Raw genomic sequence first — 17,416 nt, 5'->3', positions numbered from 1 at the left:
TGACAGAAAGGAACACATATAATATACATAATTTTTTTTAAATGTTCATAAATCTGTAGCAACTGATAAATTGTATATCTATTTACCCTATTCATAATAGTCTATAATTTAGTAATCGGTCTATAAGCGTAAAATAACCAAACCAAATACAAATTGTCTAATGGTTTCAGAATCTGAGAGCACACGTTGGGTTTCCATGTTGTATGGGGACTTTGGATAGACCTAATGAGTTTTATACTGTACAAACTATATTCTAACCCCTAACATACCCATCACAGAAACAAAAGGTTTACCAAGACCACACACAAATAGTTAAAGGTACACTGTGTAACTTTGCATGCATTTTTTGGGTAAGAACATTGTTTTGGTTGTGCTTAGGCTCTATGTGACAGTGTCTCTGACTCTCTAACCATTAGGCCACTTATTACTTATTAGCTCTGTCGTGTTATTATTTTGCCAACAGATTCTGCACTGTTCTGCAGGCGATTCTTCAGAGGTTTGAGATTTAGTGTCAACTTTTGTTGACACTAAATCAACAAAACCATGTCAACATTTCTCGCTAGTTGTGACAACCTATGCCACTCTCACATCATACATGCGTCAAAATAGCCGGAGCAACTTCTCTATATTTACCGATATGATGACACCATGATATTTATGACACCATTTACTCTGAAACCCATTCAGACAGGTCTAAAATATAAACATTTATAACAGGGGACTGCAACAACTAATCGATAAAATCGATAATAATTGATCATGAAAATCGTTGTCAGCAAATTTAATTATTGATTAGTTGGTCTGCTTACGTCCCAGGGAGCGTTTGGTGATTGGTTGAAACAGGCCAATCATGATGATCTCTGTCTTACATGCACTTTTATGAGGCACACACAAACACAAGGTCTCTCTCCCTCAGCCGCTCTGCCATGTGCACGGTACGCACTACACGATTTGATTTCTTCTGTGTCGGATGCGCGCTCTTGCTTGTATGCTCTTGATTGCGAGAGTTTGAACTTACTTGCGGGCATCAGGGAGCCGTTATCAATATGAACTTCCGAGATGGTCCTCACTGCAGAACACGAGATCGAGGGGGAGGAGTTGGATACAGATCCAACTCCTCCCACATTACATATACCTAAACCTACCTATCTCCACCCCCTGATCCCTAACCCCACCCCTAATCCTACCCATCTCCACCCCTTAGATCTGGATCCAACATAAGCATCTTTTTCCTGTCCTTTTACTCAAGCCTGTTAGCTTACTGCGTATACCTCCATTCCGCTCTATTTTTTTATAGCATTTGTATATTATTAAGTTTTAATTGTTTTTAAAACACGATCTATTGTGGCTCTACGTTCACACGCTTGTTTTCAGTCTTTCTATATTTATTGCATCAATTTATCCTTATAATTCAATTAATTTTAAATAAAAGTTAAATTAATTATATATTTTAGATGTTTTTAGTTTATATCTTTACATCTGAACATGTGTGTAAATTTGTTTTAACAAAAATTGTGTTAAAACACTTTTTTATTACATCAATCATAGTTGTCAACTTGCCATCAGCATCATTAAAAACAATGGAATGCTTTTGCACATATTAAAGTACACTTTTACACATAAATACCCTAATTTAGGGGTTTATTTAGTTATAATAAACAAAAAAAATCCAATTTAATGTTATCCGATTAATCGAAAAAGTAATCTTCTGATTAATCGATTATTAAAATTGTTAAATATTAACAAGTTAATTAGTTAAAACCTAATGTCATGACCCTGTGAAGCCAGAAAATAAAACAACATGCACAAAGCAGTATACCTTTAAAGAATAGCTTTTAAACCCTTCAAAATGTTGTTCTCCATAAACCCCACTTTCTAAGTGCATTACTGCAAATATGATTGTTTATTTATTTACAACAATTCTAAATGTTAAGGCATTTTACATTAAAACGTATTTCTGTGATGGCAAAGCAGAATTTTCAGCATGATTACTCCAGTTTTTAGTGTCACATGATTGATCAGAAATCATTCTGAAAATGCCGATTTGGTGCTCAAGAAACATTCCTTGTTATTATCAATGCAGGAAACAATTGTGCTGATTAATAGCAGAAACCCTAATACACATGTTTTATATACCCCCCATCTCCCATTGATGGAACAATCAATGATGTAACAAGGTCTTTTTATTAGTTAATAAGTTTAATTAGTCAGCATTGTACAGTTAAACCCACAGATACCCTAATGTCAACACAAACATATACGGACTTTACACTATGTGTGTGTGTGTGTGTGTGTGTGGGAGTGAGTGCATGTATGTGTAGTGTATCATTAAATATTTGGATATTGAAATATTGGAAGCATGAGAATTCATTTAAATACAAATATGTCTGTGTGTATGTATATATCACAAGGTTGAAGAGCTGTTTGAATTATGATGAATGCTGGTGTGTATGCTTTGGGAGTAGTAACATGGTATGAAGTACACAGGCTAGGCCAAATTCCACACAACAAAGATGCAGTCTAAAAACTTCAACCTGTGTTATGATACCTCATGCCAGCACACGTCCCTGTAAGGAGCTGACTACACATATTGAGACAGTTCAGATCTATCAAACATTTGACCCATCAGTTATAATTTTCTTCTCTATTCCTCCCTTCTCACTTTTCACAGCATCAGCTAGACAACTCCACCTGTAAACATATGCACAACAAGTAAAAAATGAAGCCCGAATCTACATTGTCGAATCCAGATAGACAAGTTTCATTGGGGCTGTGTAAGATTCTTACCTCTCACCAGTCGTAGCGAGGGCGGGAGTGAGGAGGATGGTGGCGTGGTGACTCGTGGCGGGGCGAGGGAGAGGAGGAGGAGCTAGGAGGCGCTGTGAGGGCCAGCTGTTGTCCAACCCCTGCACTCCGGTCACGCCCGTAATCTAAACTACGGGCATTAGAGGGGCGGTACCGCCCCAACTCTCTCCTCCACTCTTCATCAAAGGCAGCTGCCTCACCTGCAATAGTGAATAGGAGACAATTTCACAAAGGTTCAAGACGAAATTTAAGCCGTTGCTGGCAGTTACAGAGAAAAGAAAAAATAAATAGATAAAGAATTTGACCCACTCTCTTCCAGGTTGAAGTAGTCCTGTCTCTCTTCACGGTCACCCGTGAGACGGTTCCTTGACCGTTCCATCACATGACCTCTCTCACCAATGTGATGTCCTATAGCCATTCGCTCCAGTCCACTCTCACTGTCCCGCATCGTTTGACGTGTCTCTCTGATCTAAACATACACGCACAGAAACAATTAGGGGGGGATTTAACAGTCGTGCCATTTCTGAGAGTGGTGCTTCAATGCAAAAATATCTTATTTGCGAATCATCCTCATTTTTATTCTTTTAGGGATGAGAATCATAAGGGTAATCAGAATAATTTAATTGCTTAACAATTCCTTAATAGTTCCATTACCAATTCAAATTCGAGGAATATATATTATTAGGCAAGGACAAAGTGCATTTCTGTTGCCAAATGCAAAACAAAAATATAAGAACATTTTTTTTTTTTAATAAAACACCATTGACAAAAACCATAATGCGTTTCTTTTTAACACACGTCTTATGAACAACCATTTGCGGACTATACTGATTTAGGTCTCAAGAGCTACAAGTACAACATAACAGTATCAGTTGTTCTTGGGTCATAGAGTCAGACATGATTAAATTAATGACTTGTGGTTCAGGGAGTTATATTAAATGAAAAGAAAATTTGGGATTATTTAAATTACAAGAGACGAACGTTTTAGACTTCACTTGTCAGTGTATATAAAAAAGAACCGGCTAATAAGAGTAATTTGCTTGAGAATCGAATTTCTCTGGTCATGCAGTATGTTTTTAATAAACTAAAAATAACCTCAAGAAGATTCATTTGCTCCAGAACTGGACTTGACTTGTCCTGTTTAAAAAAAGAACCAGCTAATGAGAGTCATTCGCTCGAGAACCAGACTTCACTGGTCGCGCTGTTTTTTTAATTCACTAAAACCAGCTCATAAGCGTCGGACTTAAGTGGTTGCTTTGTATGTTTGAAATTCACATAATTGTATAAGCTCATATGAGTCATTCACTCAAGAATCAGACTTTTGGTCTCTCCGTATGCTTCATGCTATACAGCAATTCCAGGTTCGCACATACTCTGTTTGCAGTGCGTATGTAGTATGAGTTGTAGAACGTATGCAATGCAGAAGCAGCACAGACTCATTATGCTTATACATATGAAGCGTTTGCAGTGCGCAACTGATCTGTGAATGTATACCTCTAACACACAACATGTATTCATTATAAATCCAAAATTTGTGACTGATAATGTTTTTTCAACATTGTGATTCTCTTTCTACACAGTACAGCATATAGATGCATTCATATTCAAATTAAAGCATTAATAAATTCATTACTTCTATACAGATTTATATGTTAAAGGGATAGTTGACCAAAAAAAATGAAAATTCTGTCATTAATTCACTACCATCATGTCATTCCAAACCAGTAAGACTTACAATTCATCTTTGGAACACAATTAAGATTTTTTTTGATGAAATCTGAGAGCTTTTTGTCCCTCTGTTAATAGGTACACAACTAACATTTTGAAGCTTCAAAAAGTTCATAAAAAAAAAATCGTAAAACTAATAAATGAGAAGGGTGATTTAGTCAATTTTCTGAAGAGACGCGACCACTTTAAAAAAGCAAGGAAAAATTGAATTTAGGCTTTTATTCACATGAACATTCATCAACTCGCACATCAGTTATGGTAAACGGAATCTCAATCGTGCGAGAATGCGTTACGCAGCACGCTTGAGCTTCTGCAAGAACCAATGAGGTTTGTTCTTCACGTTAAGCAGGTTCGGTTGAGCTTGTGTTTATATTCGCTGAAAGTTTCTTCAGAAATTTTAACCCGCCCAATTCATAAGGATTAGTTTTACGATCTCTTTATGGATTTTTGGAAGCGTCAAAGAGGTTGTTGCGTAGCTGCAAATGGAGCGACAGAAAACTCTCATATTTTGTCAAAAATATCTTCATTTGTGTTCCGAAGATGAACAAAAGTCTTGCGGGTTTGGAACAACATGAGGGCGAGTAATTAATGAAAGAATATTTTAAAATCACAAACATTTCAAATGAAAATGTACAATTGACAAAAACAGCCAATTAACTTGCCATTTCATTTGCATTTAAATCCTTATACAAGAAATCCTGAGGGTCATAAAGAACTTTGTTTTTCCACCTCCACGAAGACACGAGTGTCAATTTTGTTGCCTTTTTTTATCCAAATGTGAGGTAAGGAGTAGTTTTCCTTGCTTTACAATTTTGGAAAAAAAGCCTTGTATTGACTGTGAAACAGTAGAGTTTAATTATAAGCATTTATGGTTAAATGATTAAATTTTCATGTCAATCCATGTTTATTTTTTATGCGAACAACGTGCCGCCACTTTAATGTAACGCGTGGAGCACAGTAAAATAGATTCTGTGCACTGCTGAAGACGCACCGCAACATGACACATTCCTAGACCGCATCCGTGTGCAGTGTGAATGGAGTATGTGTGAACCTGGTGTATTGTGTAGAACCCTTTCAGAGTATTTTATCTGCCGTTGTGTCCAGTTGGTTGTGTGTGTTTTTTTTTTTTAAATGGAACTTCTGAATAAGATTAATTGCATACATGATCCAGCCATCATGACAGAAGCATGAAACAAATAATGGAGAACATTATTATAAACGGGCATATATATTCAGATACGTGACAAATAGTCATGGACATGCCTGCCTCAATGTCTATTACATAATATATGGTGTATATGTAAAACATGGTAACACTGTGTCTATGTGTCTCTTACACCCCCAGGAGCAGTGCGAAATTCACTGGTCTGCTGATAGACTTTCGGTGCTCCTGGATCTGTGGAAGAGTATGAGATGACTGTGGAGGAGGAGAAGGTCTGGCAGTTTGGAGAACCAGACATTCGTTCCTAAAGACAAAGAGAAGTTATGAAAGTGTGATCTAAGATCAGTTGACCTCAATCATTTGTGCAATCGTATTCTATCAAAACAAAGAATTCACGTAGATTTCAATTAGCGTGAAATGAACAGGGTAGCAAATCGAAAGTCACAGTATGCACTTACTCCAGTTCAAAAGCTGCAAACAATGCACCATTGCAATCAACAAACGGAAGCCTTGTTCTTGTTATTGAAAACCACAGTGTTTCAATATTTCAGAATTGTGGCTGCCAGGCCACTATGAAACTCACCATGTTCTCCATCATCCCACTCATCATACTGAACATGTCCATGAAACCTCCACCCTGAGAAAAAATAAATAATGTACGCATATTAAAATTATTTATGATACTGCACCATTACTGGCACTCATCAAATTAGTGAACTTCATTGAACTAGATATTTTTGTTGCCATTAAAGCACAAGATGCTCTTTGTATCATTTTTTAAATCCTGTTCGAGAAAATGTCAGATCAGGTTTTACACAAACTGTTGCTGCAAAAGTGTGAACAAGGAACAATATCATACCATTCCCATCATGCCGAAGGGGGCCAAGGCTCCAGCTTGTGGCTATAGAAGGTGGAGGACAAAATATGGACACTTTATTTTTTAAACAAATCTAAAAATCACCCATAACAGCTGAATTTGCCATCACATACGCTGCCGTCAGTGATGGCAAATCAGCATCAAACTGAGTCAACATATTAACATGGTCATTTTCACTTAAAATGTTCAAAGCAGGCCCTGTTTTTGTGACTCTGTGGGTACCTGTATGCGTGTACGCGGATGCTGGATCTGAGGGGTGAGAGGAAACGGATCCATCCCGAATGACCCAAAGAGACTCCTCATTTGGTGCCTGTGTGCCGCGAACGGATCCCTGTCACAACATATCATGCACATCATTTATAGTCAAAAAAAATTGAAAGCACAAATTGATTATTTTTTAATCAAACATTTGTCAAGAACCAATACTCACATCATGTATGGGTTGTCATCCACATCATTCAAGTAGTGAAACATATTTGTTGGTCTTTTCTTGGTTGATTGAACTTGCACCAATAAATAACTTCAGACTCTTTAATCAAAAGCCAACACAACAACAGCTCAGGGGCTCTTAATTGGTCAACCAATCATCAAGCTCCCTTTGCCAGATACGCAAAATGCTCAATTGGAGAATTACACAATTCGGCCTGCACGTTATTTTACCTAAGCACAATGCAAACCATCAATTTACCCAGCGAGATAGTGAAAACACCCTGATATAATAAAGCAGCTCTGCAGAACATATATATCGAGGCGAATACTCTCGAATATTCCAGACAGGTGCTAATCCAAAACAGCCCGCAAGCTATTTCATATCGTTAGCCTAGCATAATAACAAGCGCGCTGAAATGATTTGTTTAGCTAAAACCACAACAAGATCCGGAGAGGTACAAGTCAAGGTGAATTATGACAAGCCGACGAGAAAAACAGCAGCACGCAGAGCAGACGGACCGACGGAAATAACCGCCGCAGATGAGCACAGGAAGACAGTATGACAAAGGAAACAAAACCTTGAAGATCTTGGGCGAATATCTTGCTCTTCTAAGAGATTCACGCGCTTTTTTCGGGGTGTATTACATCAGAACCGATGCTGTGTCACGCGCTGACACTAAAAAATAAACTCCATTGAGGAAGAGATGGCTTTGATAGGAAGATTACGTGCACTTAGTAAAGCAGGCACAAAAGCCAAACGTCAACAGAAAAGAGAGATGGGAGGGGGAGGAAGAGGAGGGGAACAGCCCTGTTCACATTCCGGTGAATAAAGATAAAAGTTTAAGCTCTGCTCTCAAAATAATAATTATTTTTATTGTGGTTCAGATGCTTGTGTATTTTGGTCTTCCGTGGGTCATTCGAAGGTTATCTTATTGTTTTTAGAGCATTATTAATTTGATGCTTGGGCATATTGCTCAGACGTTGTGCAGTAACGTTAAAGTTAACGTTATGTTTTGAAAATGGGGGGAAATGAATAAGAGAGTTACATTAATTAACTACACGATACATTTTAATTTAGTTTTATTTTGTATACATTTTTTATTTTATTTATATTTTTAGGATTTGCAATTGTGTTATATTTTTTTCTTTTCTTTTGTCTTGTGTGTATGTATTGATTCTGTACAAAATATTAGGTCATTTGAATTCGTAAAATTGTACTATGTAGGCTACATTACAATATTTACACTCACCTAAAGGATTGTAAGAACACCATGTGCTGAAAGCATTCTTTACAAATGTTTGCTCATATTGATAGGGTAGCATCTTGCAGTTGATGGAGATTTGTGTGATGCACATCCAGGGCACAACGTTCCCGTTCCACCACATCCCAAAGATGCTCTAAGTCTATTGGGTTAAGATCTGGTGACTGTGGGGGCCATTTTAGTACAGCGGACTCATTGTCATGTTCAAAAAAACAATTTGAAATGGTTCGAGGTTTGTGACATGGTGCATTATACTGCTGGAAGAGGATGGTTACATGGTGGCCATAAAGAGATTGACATGGTCAGAAACAATGTTCAGGTAGGCTGTGGCATTTAAACGATGCCCAGTTGGCACTAAGGTGCCTAAAGTGTGGCAATAAAACATCCCCCACACCATTACACTACCACTACTACCAGCCTGCAAAGTGGTAACAAGACATGACCTTGGCTGTAACGAGTGGTTATTTCAGTCAAAGTCGCTCTTCTATCAGCTTGAATCATTCGGCCCATTCTCCTCTGACCTCTAGCATCAACAAGGCTTTTTTGCCCACAGGACTGCCGCATACTGGATGTTTTTTTACCTTTCACACCATTCTTTGTAAACCCTAGAAATGGTTGTGCGTGAAAATCCCAGCAGATGGTGAAATACTTAGACCGGCCTGTATGGCACCAACAACCATACCACGATCAAAATTGCTTAAATCCCCTTCTTTCCCATTCTGACATTCACTTTGAAATTCCGGAGATTGTCTTGACCAGACCACACCCCTAAATGCATTGAAGCAACTGCCATGTGATAGGTTTATTAGATAATTGCATTGAGAAATTGAACAGTGGCTCCTAATAATCCTTTAGGTAAGTGTATGTACAATATAAAATGCATATTGCGGAGGGCGCTTTCCTGATGCATTCTTTAAATTGCCTAGCCTTTTTTCTCATGTTCTGAAATCCCTTTATACATTTCATGTTGAAAAATAATAAATAAAAAATTTATTTTTCAAGATTTAATATAAATAATAGACCTTATTGCTTGTCTGGCGCTAGATGGCAGTATAGAGGAAGCCAACAGAGAGTCTCTCATCGACAGAAGGAAAGCCACCTTTCCACCATCCACTCGTTTCCAAATTCTGTCACGTGGTCGTCCATCCTACTGACAAGCTTGTTTCATTGTTTTAGATCTTCTTATTTAAGATATCATTATTTTTTGCATTCGTATTCTCTTCAAATTTTTAAGCATAGTGGTTTGGCTAAAACGTTTTGACTGCACAAAAACGTGTCCTTCATGACTTGCACCCTTTTTGGATAATAGCCTAAAAAAAAGACTATTCACTCTATGGGTTTAGCAGCCTCCTAGTGTGTTCATTAGGATCCTTTTATTATAAATTGTATTATTAATACAATATTTTGGCTAATTGATATGGAAATAAAGTGGAAATTTGGAAATAAAAAACAGTTTAATCATTGACATATGATTAAATCAGGACCACACACTTTACATTATTCTAGAGAGGGGGTGGGGGTGGGGGGAGGGTTCCTTTATGGAGTGCATTTTTTAAGATATTCCACTTTGGAGTATACATGAAATATATTTACAATACAACAGAGGTGTAAGTCAAGGTTCAGAAAGTAAAAGTCCACCTCAGTAATTTTTTCCAATCACCTGGATTTGCTAATTAGCAAATCAGTTTTTCAGCCAGCTCAACCTTCTGAGTTCATGGGTGGAATAAACATATGGCAGGACTTTTTATTTTCTGACCCCTGTACTTTACACCTCTGGAATACAGATAATACCCAAAAGCCCTCGTGCGTCCCTGGCGGCCACTTGAGTGCAACTGCAGCCTGTGTTGGGCGTTTGCGCAGAGTGGGCATGCTCAATATCGCAGAATCTTCAACTGGACGTTTTTCGCTTTCATTCGCGTCAGATTGATACTCTCAAACCCGGACGTAACCAACGCCTAGTCGCCGGAGAGGAACGGTAAGCAAGTCTTAATCTGTAGCATTATTTTATATGGATTTTATCTGATCAACTTGTAGTTAAACAGTATACGTCCTATGTCAGGCTTTACCGTTGTGTAATTTTGATTTAGGATGATTTGTGGCCTTATGGCAGTGCTAACACGTTAGCTTAGCATCGCAGCATCCTGTCGCCTTCTTTACACAAAACTTTGATTTACTTCACCGCTGACAAACCTCTTTAGGTTTATTTTCGTTTTCTATAATCACGCAAAACTACCAATTTCTTCGCCATTCACTGTAGTAACGTTATTCAATTAAGTAGATTTATCAGGTGAAGTGTATAATTAACTTTATTGGTGGGGGAAGAAAGTAGAATCAAATTATTCTAATGTAAAATCCGACTTTTATTATAAATAAAATGCGTCTCGTGCCGTATTTAGAAAAAAAAAACCACTGTCTTGAATCAACGATAAACGGGAGGATTAAGTTAGTGTTTTACGTTTAAGGCATCAGGTTTTCGTTTGTTTTATTTTCCTTAATTGGTTTTCAAATCGCGTAATTAATAAAGACGAACAGTTTAAACAAGGTGTAATATAGAAAATATTCAGAAAAGGCAATGAAGCTGAAAAGCAGGCCATATTGTTAGTGCGAGTATGACAAGTAATAAAGCCTTCCTCTAAGCAGCGTTAATATGCGGAAGCAAATAAAATTGGACACATTCTTGTAGATGTCTCTCTGTATGCCTGCCTTTGTCTCTGAAATCTAATCATATCCATTAAGGCTTATTGACAATTCTGGTAAATGCATTCACCCTGACATTGGCGGCAGTGAACGGTGGAACTAAACGAAACTAATGATTCCTAAATGAGGTATTTCTGAATCTCACGAGGGCCAATGTAAGTGATGACATGATTTTCACCCTTTCTCTTTCACAATATAGATGCAGACCATAAAGTGTGTGGTGGTTGGAGATGGAGCTGTCGGAAAGACCTGCCTCCTCATTTCATACACAACCAACAAATTCCCCTCTGAATATGTTCCCACGGTAACGGAGTAAAGGGTGGTGGGCTCTGGGTCAGAGATTTGGGGAAGGGGCACAGTGAATGAATGATTATGAGTAATAATGGCAGATATTATTATCTATTGTGTGCCTGGTGCTGTTTTAAATTAGAATCTCTCATGTTTGTGTTTGTCAAAGGATATTTGATAAGATTATTGTAGAAACCTTTTTAGTATTAGGTATGTTGTGTTGTCTGAAATACAATGTAGATAAATTAGACATTTTGGTTTGTTTGCAGGTTTTTGACAACTATGCTGTCACAGTGATGATCGGAGGGGAACCTTATACACTGGGGCTTTTCGACACAGCAGGTAATGTGGTACTCTTGACCTTAATCTGAGTTGATTGGCCACACTGTAATTTTTTTTGTAATGATGATGACTGATTTGTTTGGTCAGCATCTAGTGCTTTAACTTTGGTGACCGTAATATTGACTTAAGTGTCAACATGAATGATACCAAGAGATATGAGAGAAGAGCTGTCGCTGTGGAAAGATGGAAAACTGGAAATTTGAGAACTGAGAAAACATAAGTTACAGGCATTTTATGCAATAATTCATACTGCTTAGACCCGCTGACTAATTTGCTTATTTACTATCTAGTGAATGTCACACAGTTTATTATATGAGGAGCAAAAATGTGAATTAGGATACGGCTTTAGAGATTTAATAAACATTTGATGATGTTACATATGTATGTCACAGCCTGAAGAAGATAAAAACTATTTTGTTTTGATATAGGATAAGGATTATATAAGTGGAGAAACAATAAGGAAAAATGGTCAGATATAAAATATATACTGGGACTATCATTCAAAAGATTGCAAATTAAAATGAAGGAAACATTAAACTGATTAAAAGTTGCGGTAAAGACATTTATAATGAGAGATAAGATTTCTATTCTTTAAAGAATCCTAAAAAAAATGTACCATGGTTTCCTCGAAAATATTAAGCAGCACAACCATTTTCTAATATTTCACCATACTACTGTTATTACTGTATTTGTGATTTTAAAAATGCAGCCTTGGTGAGGATGAAAAATAAGAAAAAAAGCTTTATAAACTTCTCTTTAAATTTATAATTTCCTCTTGCTGTTTTTCAAGATGGATTGAATTTCTCAATCTTTGCTGTTGTGTTCAAAAGCTGCATCTCAAATGACTCTCAGCAGAAGAGAGGTGGTAATCAACTGCATCTATTTCTGTTCTCTCAGGTCAGGAAGACTATGACAGACTTCGGCCTCTCAGCTATCCGCAGACAGACGTATTCCTTGTTTGCTTCTCTGTTGTTTCTCCTTCCTCCTTTGAGAATGTGAAAGAGAAGGTGGGTGTTTATTAAGTGCTTTCTTGCTTGTTTCACAGTTTGGGCATCAGAACATGGAAAAGCTACCTTTTTCTGATTGGCTTATTGACATCATTACTGACCTCATTATAGTGGTATACTAAACTATGTCACGATTTAGTGTTTACGTGTTCAGTTTACTATTCCCCCATATTTATGGCATGGTATCATGTACAGACAGATACATTACAGTGTTGATACATTCTTTAACAGCATAGTATGTTTCATATAGTCAGGTTTTACTTTGACACTGACGTCACATTTTTAGCGTCACTAAAACACTCACTTAGCAGTACCTGATTTTCCTGCTGGACTTGGAGAATGGAACTCATGTGAATAGATCTGTTTAAACTGATCATCAGTGCTTACGTGAAAAGCACGTTTATTACTGAGGTGCATCATATTTATGTAGAAATGTTGTATTTTTTAGTCGTTTTCTCTTCAGATTTATAGTGTGAAGTCATTAAAGGCACAGGTCACTTAAAAATACTCCCCCTTCAAGCCATTCTAGGTGTATGTGACTTTCTCCTTTCAGTCGAACACTATCAAAGTTATATTAAATAATATCCTTGCTCTTCCCTCCTTTGTTATGACATTGAATAGTGAAATAGTTTTTAAATCTCCAAAAAGTGCATCCATCCATCATAAAAGGAATCTATATGACTCAAATGGGTTAATAAATGCCTTCTGTAGTGAAGCAATGAGTTTTTGTAAGAAAACATGCGCGAGTTCACAAGATAGTCGAGTTTATGACGTAATCAAACCGTAAGCTTCGGTGAGATTTAACGGACGTGGAAGTGCAGAGCTGAACAAAACGCTTGTCACAAATTAGAAGTCTAAAATGAGAAGTTGTAATGGGGGGCAAAGTCTGAAAATTTCAATATAGAGGGGCTACGTCGATTCAGAGATAGATTGATCGCTGGAGCGGCGCTGGAATAATCGGTTATCGTCAAAAAATCCATACTGATGGTTTTGGGTTGCGTCAGTTGGAGTGGCTGAGAAGGGTCCGCTGTCATTATACAGTACGAGAGCGGCCTCTAGAGGCAAAATAAAATCCATCACTGACGCCTCATGGAGTTTGTTTTGACACGTGAGACTGCGTGCTGGAGATGCGAATTTAAAATAGACAATCAAACGGTATGTTATACAGTACACTACCCTATGTTTTATCGTGTCATTATAAATTAATAAGTTTGTTGACTAGATGCTGTATTAGTGGAGAACAGCAGTATGTTTGCTGTCGAGGCTGAAAGGACGCTAACGCTAATTAGTAATACCTCAAGCAGTTTAAACAATGTGACAAAAACACATGCAAGCCTGACCCAAATGTTTGTCACAATTATTAACATCTGTTTGCATTAGTTTATATCAGTCCAGCCGGTCACTTTTATGCATTGCTTTGTCAAATAAGTGACATATATAAAGCTAGCTAGTGACATGAGATGTTGTGTTCATGCAGCCGCCAGAAACAAACAAATCAGAAATGCATTCGATTTTAACATTTACTAATACATTTTTAAATGTTATGTCTGTTAACATTAGTTAATTCACTATGAACTAGCATGAATGATAATGGTATTTAATAGTCATATTTATATTTGAAAAGTACAATACACTTTCATGGTTCAGTACTGGTTTTTTTTTTAATTTCTGTAATAAAATTCAGCACAATTTTACTCTGAGCTTTATTTTTGTTTTCATTCAGTATCCATTTTAAAAACTGGCCAGAATTGGCCAGCATTGTCCAACCTTGCTATCGTTATTGGTAAAATCCACTATCGGTCGACCTATAGTCAAAGGTCACCCTTCCACCATTTTTTTTTTATTTAGAAAGTTAGAAAAACAAAAATTGATGTTTTTCTCACAAAAACCCATCGCTTCGCTTCAGAAGGAATGTATAACTGTAAATCATGGGGTAATTTAAAATTTTCAGTGAATATTATTTAAAGATGTACTTGTTTGTTTATATATATATATATATATATATATATATATAATCTTGAATATGTGATTGATTGATCAGTTGCAGTATTTTGGGTTTTATAGAATGACTTTTTAAAGCCTATTTGAGGAACTCAAATAAATATTTCAGATCTATTTATGCAGTTTTTCACTTTAAACACGTTACATGTTTCACCTACAATTTATTTAAGAAGCTGTATTAAAGTATTTTTTAATGCTTAACAAACTGTATAATATAGTTTTTTTGTTCTTTATTTGCTTATGGAGCAGGAGAGTAAAATATGTGTGGAAATTGCCATCACAGACTCATTTGTAAGAGAAGGACAGTGCAGAGATTACAAGTTCATAATGCAATGTATGGGAGACCACAGGGGCCATATTATTTTTGCTTGGTTTCTTTAAAAAAATGTTTTTGAAAGAACTCTTATGCGTAAAAAATTACAAATGCAGTGAAAATACAGGCAATTACCAAAAATGAAAGTGGTATCAATGCATCCATAATATAAAGGGATCAATTAGACTAGATTTGGTTCTTTGTAATTTGTGTAGTTTGTTTCTGATTGTGCTATCATGATAAATTGCTCTCTATACACTCTCACCATTCATTTCCCCCCCCTCTCTCTTTCTCTAAGTGGGTACCGGAGATCTCTCACCACTGTCCACGCACTCCGTTCCTTCTGGTGGGCACTCAGGTTGACCTGAGGGACGACAGTAACACTGTGGAAAAACTTGCCAAAAACAAACAGCGCCCCATATCGCCTGAGAGCGGGGAGAAGCTGGCCAGAGACCTCAGAGCTGTCAAATACGTGGAGTGCTCCGCCCTCACACAGGTTAAAAGAGCAGCCGCACACACCTATGATGACATAACAGCTTTACCTCATTTATCACCCATGTGACCTACTGCAAATGATGTATCATTTTATGATCTCTTTCTTACAGAGAGGCCTTAAGAATGTTTTCGACGAGGCGATACTCGCTGCCCTTGAACCTCCAGAGACGAAACCCAAGAAGCGCTGCCTCCTTTTGTAGGAACACAAGCAGTGGGTTTTGCACTCACTCCAACTAGAGAGGCAGAGAAAAGGAAACATTCTGGTGGGGTTTTTAAGTTTGGTTAGGCTTGGATTTGGAGTAGAGTTATTATTGGGAAAAATAATGGGAACAAAACAGCAAAAAAAGAAAACATGATACTTGAGGAATTTGGCAACAAAAATGGTATTGCAAACAAATAAATGCACACTGTGCCTTTCTAAGTGTTTCTAGAAGAACGGAAGAAATTAGAGAACCCAGTAACCAATAACACCCCTACAAACAAAGATATAAAAAATACAGGCGCACGTATGCATGTGATGCCTACAGAACAACATATAGATCCTCTTAAATGCTTTAAGTGTCAGTTACATGTAATCGATCCAAAAAAATGTGCTACAGTGGCACAAACACATGAGATTAAATGCTTCAGGTTTCTGATCGCCATCAAAAATGAATGATTTGAGATGCTTTTGCTGGACAAATGTCGGGTTTGTCCCTGACACATGCTTTGCTCTAAGCTGCACAAGGGTGGTTAGCACACAATGTCTAAAAACAGCACATTTTATGAAGTGTAAAGCCGAAAATGCTGACCGCTCTGATGAGTGCTTCTGCAGGGCTCGACTATTTGCTCTGTAACCTGTGGATAGTGTTGCGTGCAGTAAGCTGATTTCAGCTTTCTTGAATCTCTTCAGTTGAGCATTTTCGCTACATTGCAAAATTGCCAAGGGCACAAAGGCGATTCTTGACAAATTTGCCTTTTAGTGTTGCTTTAGGGTCTGTTTTCAGTTTTTAATGTTGCGTTTTTGCCTGTTCTAGACGTTGGACTCGCACGACACCTCTAGGCAGGTTCTGTCTTATATGTGGTCACTTACTGTTGTTGATACGTACTGGACTGGATCTGGCACAAAAGCAAGCTAATGTTATTGGTTTGGGCGCATAATTAGCTCTAATCACTGACAATGGCGTTGAAACAGAACATATTCAAAAATAAACTGTAACAATTTTAGATATTTTAATTATTAAAAACAGTTTTAATGTTGGATCAGAGTGTTATGGCTTTAGGAATCTCACACTATGGCCACATCCCCTCCGAAGTAACGTGTTATATGGTTTATAAGAGAGTTTAGGACGTTTTGTGGGAGCTAATGGATTCTTAGTTCACAAGCATTTGTTTCTTCCTGTATGAGCCAGACTGTTCTCTTCTTCTGTGGTTCATGCTCCTAGAATCTCTTAAGTGCATTTAGTCTCAAGCCATGCAGTGCCTTCTGCTGGCCGTTTAGAAAACTGAATTTTATTTTTTGTTTTTGTTTTGCCTTTTTCTCTTTTTGTTTTGTCTTGGAGTATGTTGTATTAAATGTATTACTGTTTTTCTCTTGGGTGAATGAATTTAGTAGTGACGCATTTTGAACGTTTTTTTTTATGATTTTTTTTTTTTTGCTAGAGTACCATTTGATTGTGATTTATTAATAAAATAACAAATTGAAATGTAATATTTTGAATAACCGATTTTAACAGTCGTGTGAGTAAAAAGGAGGATAACTGATGATAATGACGGTTTGAAATGTGGCCTTTTCTTAGTCAAGTTCTGCGGTGTTTGGAATCTCACTATATTTGTAATAAAAGTGGTGCGACTGACACGGCTGTATTTGTATCCTGCTTATTAGATTATTATGGTATTTAGTGGTGTGTGTCAGCAGACAAACGTAAAAACATGTAAATTTCCGTAGGTTTGAGGTCAAGTTTTTGTTTTTAAAGAATTTAATACTTTTATTCAGCAAGGGTGCATAAATTGATCAAAGTGGCAGTATAG

At 37.1% G+C, this 17,416-nt stretch overlaps 2 protein-coding genes across 2 annotated transcripts; one reads left to right on the top strand and one right to left on the bottom strand.

Moving 5' to 3' along the window:
- Positions 1 to 2,165: 2,165 nt before the first annotated feature.
- Positions 2,166 to 7,793, bottom strand: mlf2 (myeloid leukemia factor 2). The gene is made up of 8 exons (XM_039680174.2): positions 7,003 to 7,793; positions 6,795 to 6,903; positions 6,555 to 6,596; positions 6,279 to 6,332; positions 5,871 to 5,999; positions 3,115 to 3,274; positions 2,788 to 3,005; positions 2,166 to 2,691 (listed from the first exon to the last, which is right to left on the bottom strand). The coding sequence occupies exons 1-7, from the start codon at positions 7,044 to 7,046 to the stop codon at positions 2,791 to 2,793; spliced, it is 753 nt and encodes a 250-aa protein (XP_039536108.1). The 5' UTR covers positions 7,047 to 7,793; the 3' UTR covers positions 2,166 to 2,691; positions 2,788 to 2,790.
- Positions 7,794 to 10,086: 2,293 nt separating this feature from the next.
- Positions 10,087 to 15,981, top strand: cdc42l (cell division cycle 42, like). Its single transcript, XM_039680183.2, has 6 exons — positions 10,087 to 10,238; positions 11,160 to 11,264; positions 11,518 to 11,590; positions 12,488 to 12,597; positions 15,210 to 15,407; positions 15,517 to 15,981. The coding sequence occupies exons 2-6, from the start codon at positions 11,160 to 11,162 to the stop codon at positions 15,604 to 15,606; spliced, it is 576 nt and encodes a 191-aa protein (XP_039536117.1). The 5' UTR covers positions 10,087 to 10,238; the 3' UTR covers positions 15,607 to 15,981.
- The last annotated feature ends 1,435 nt before the right edge of the window (positions 15,982 to 17,416 follow it).

This window comes from Pimephales promelas, chromosome 12 (genome assembly GCF_988280905.1).
Source record: "Pimephales promelas chromosome 12, fPimPro1.hap1.1, whole genome shotgun sequence".
Taxonomy (NCBI): Eukaryota; Metazoa; Chordata; class Actinopteri; order Cypriniformes; family Leuciscidae; genus Pimephales; species Pimephales promelas.
The sequence above is the reverse complement of the archived record's forward strand: the minus strand, read 5'-3'. Positions and strand labels throughout refer to the sequence as shown.

Coding starts and splice junctions, on each gene's coding strand:
- mlf2 (XM_039680174.2), bottom strand. CDS start 7,046: ATGTTTCACTACTTGAATGATGTGGATGACAACCCATACATGAT. Junction 6,333..6,554: donor CCTTCGGCATGATGGGAATG/GTATGATATTGT, acceptor ATTTTTTCTCAG/GGTGGAGGTTTCATGGACAT. Junction 3,006..3,114: donor CTACTTCAACCTGGAAGAGA/GTGGGTCAAATT, acceptor TCACTATTGCAG/GTGAGGCAGCTGCCTTTGAT.
- cdc42l (XM_039680183.2), top strand. CDS start 11,160: ATGCAGACCATAAAGTGTGTGGTGGTTGGAGATGGAGCTGTCGGAAAG. Junction 11,591..12,487: donor GGGGCTTTTCGACACAGCAG/GTAATGTGGTAC, acceptor CTGTTCTCTCAG/GTCAGGAAGACTATGACAGA. Junction 12,598..15,209: donor TTGAGAATGTGAAAGAGAAG/GTGGGTGTTTAT, acceptor TCTTTCTCTAAG/TGGGTACCGGAGATCTCTCA.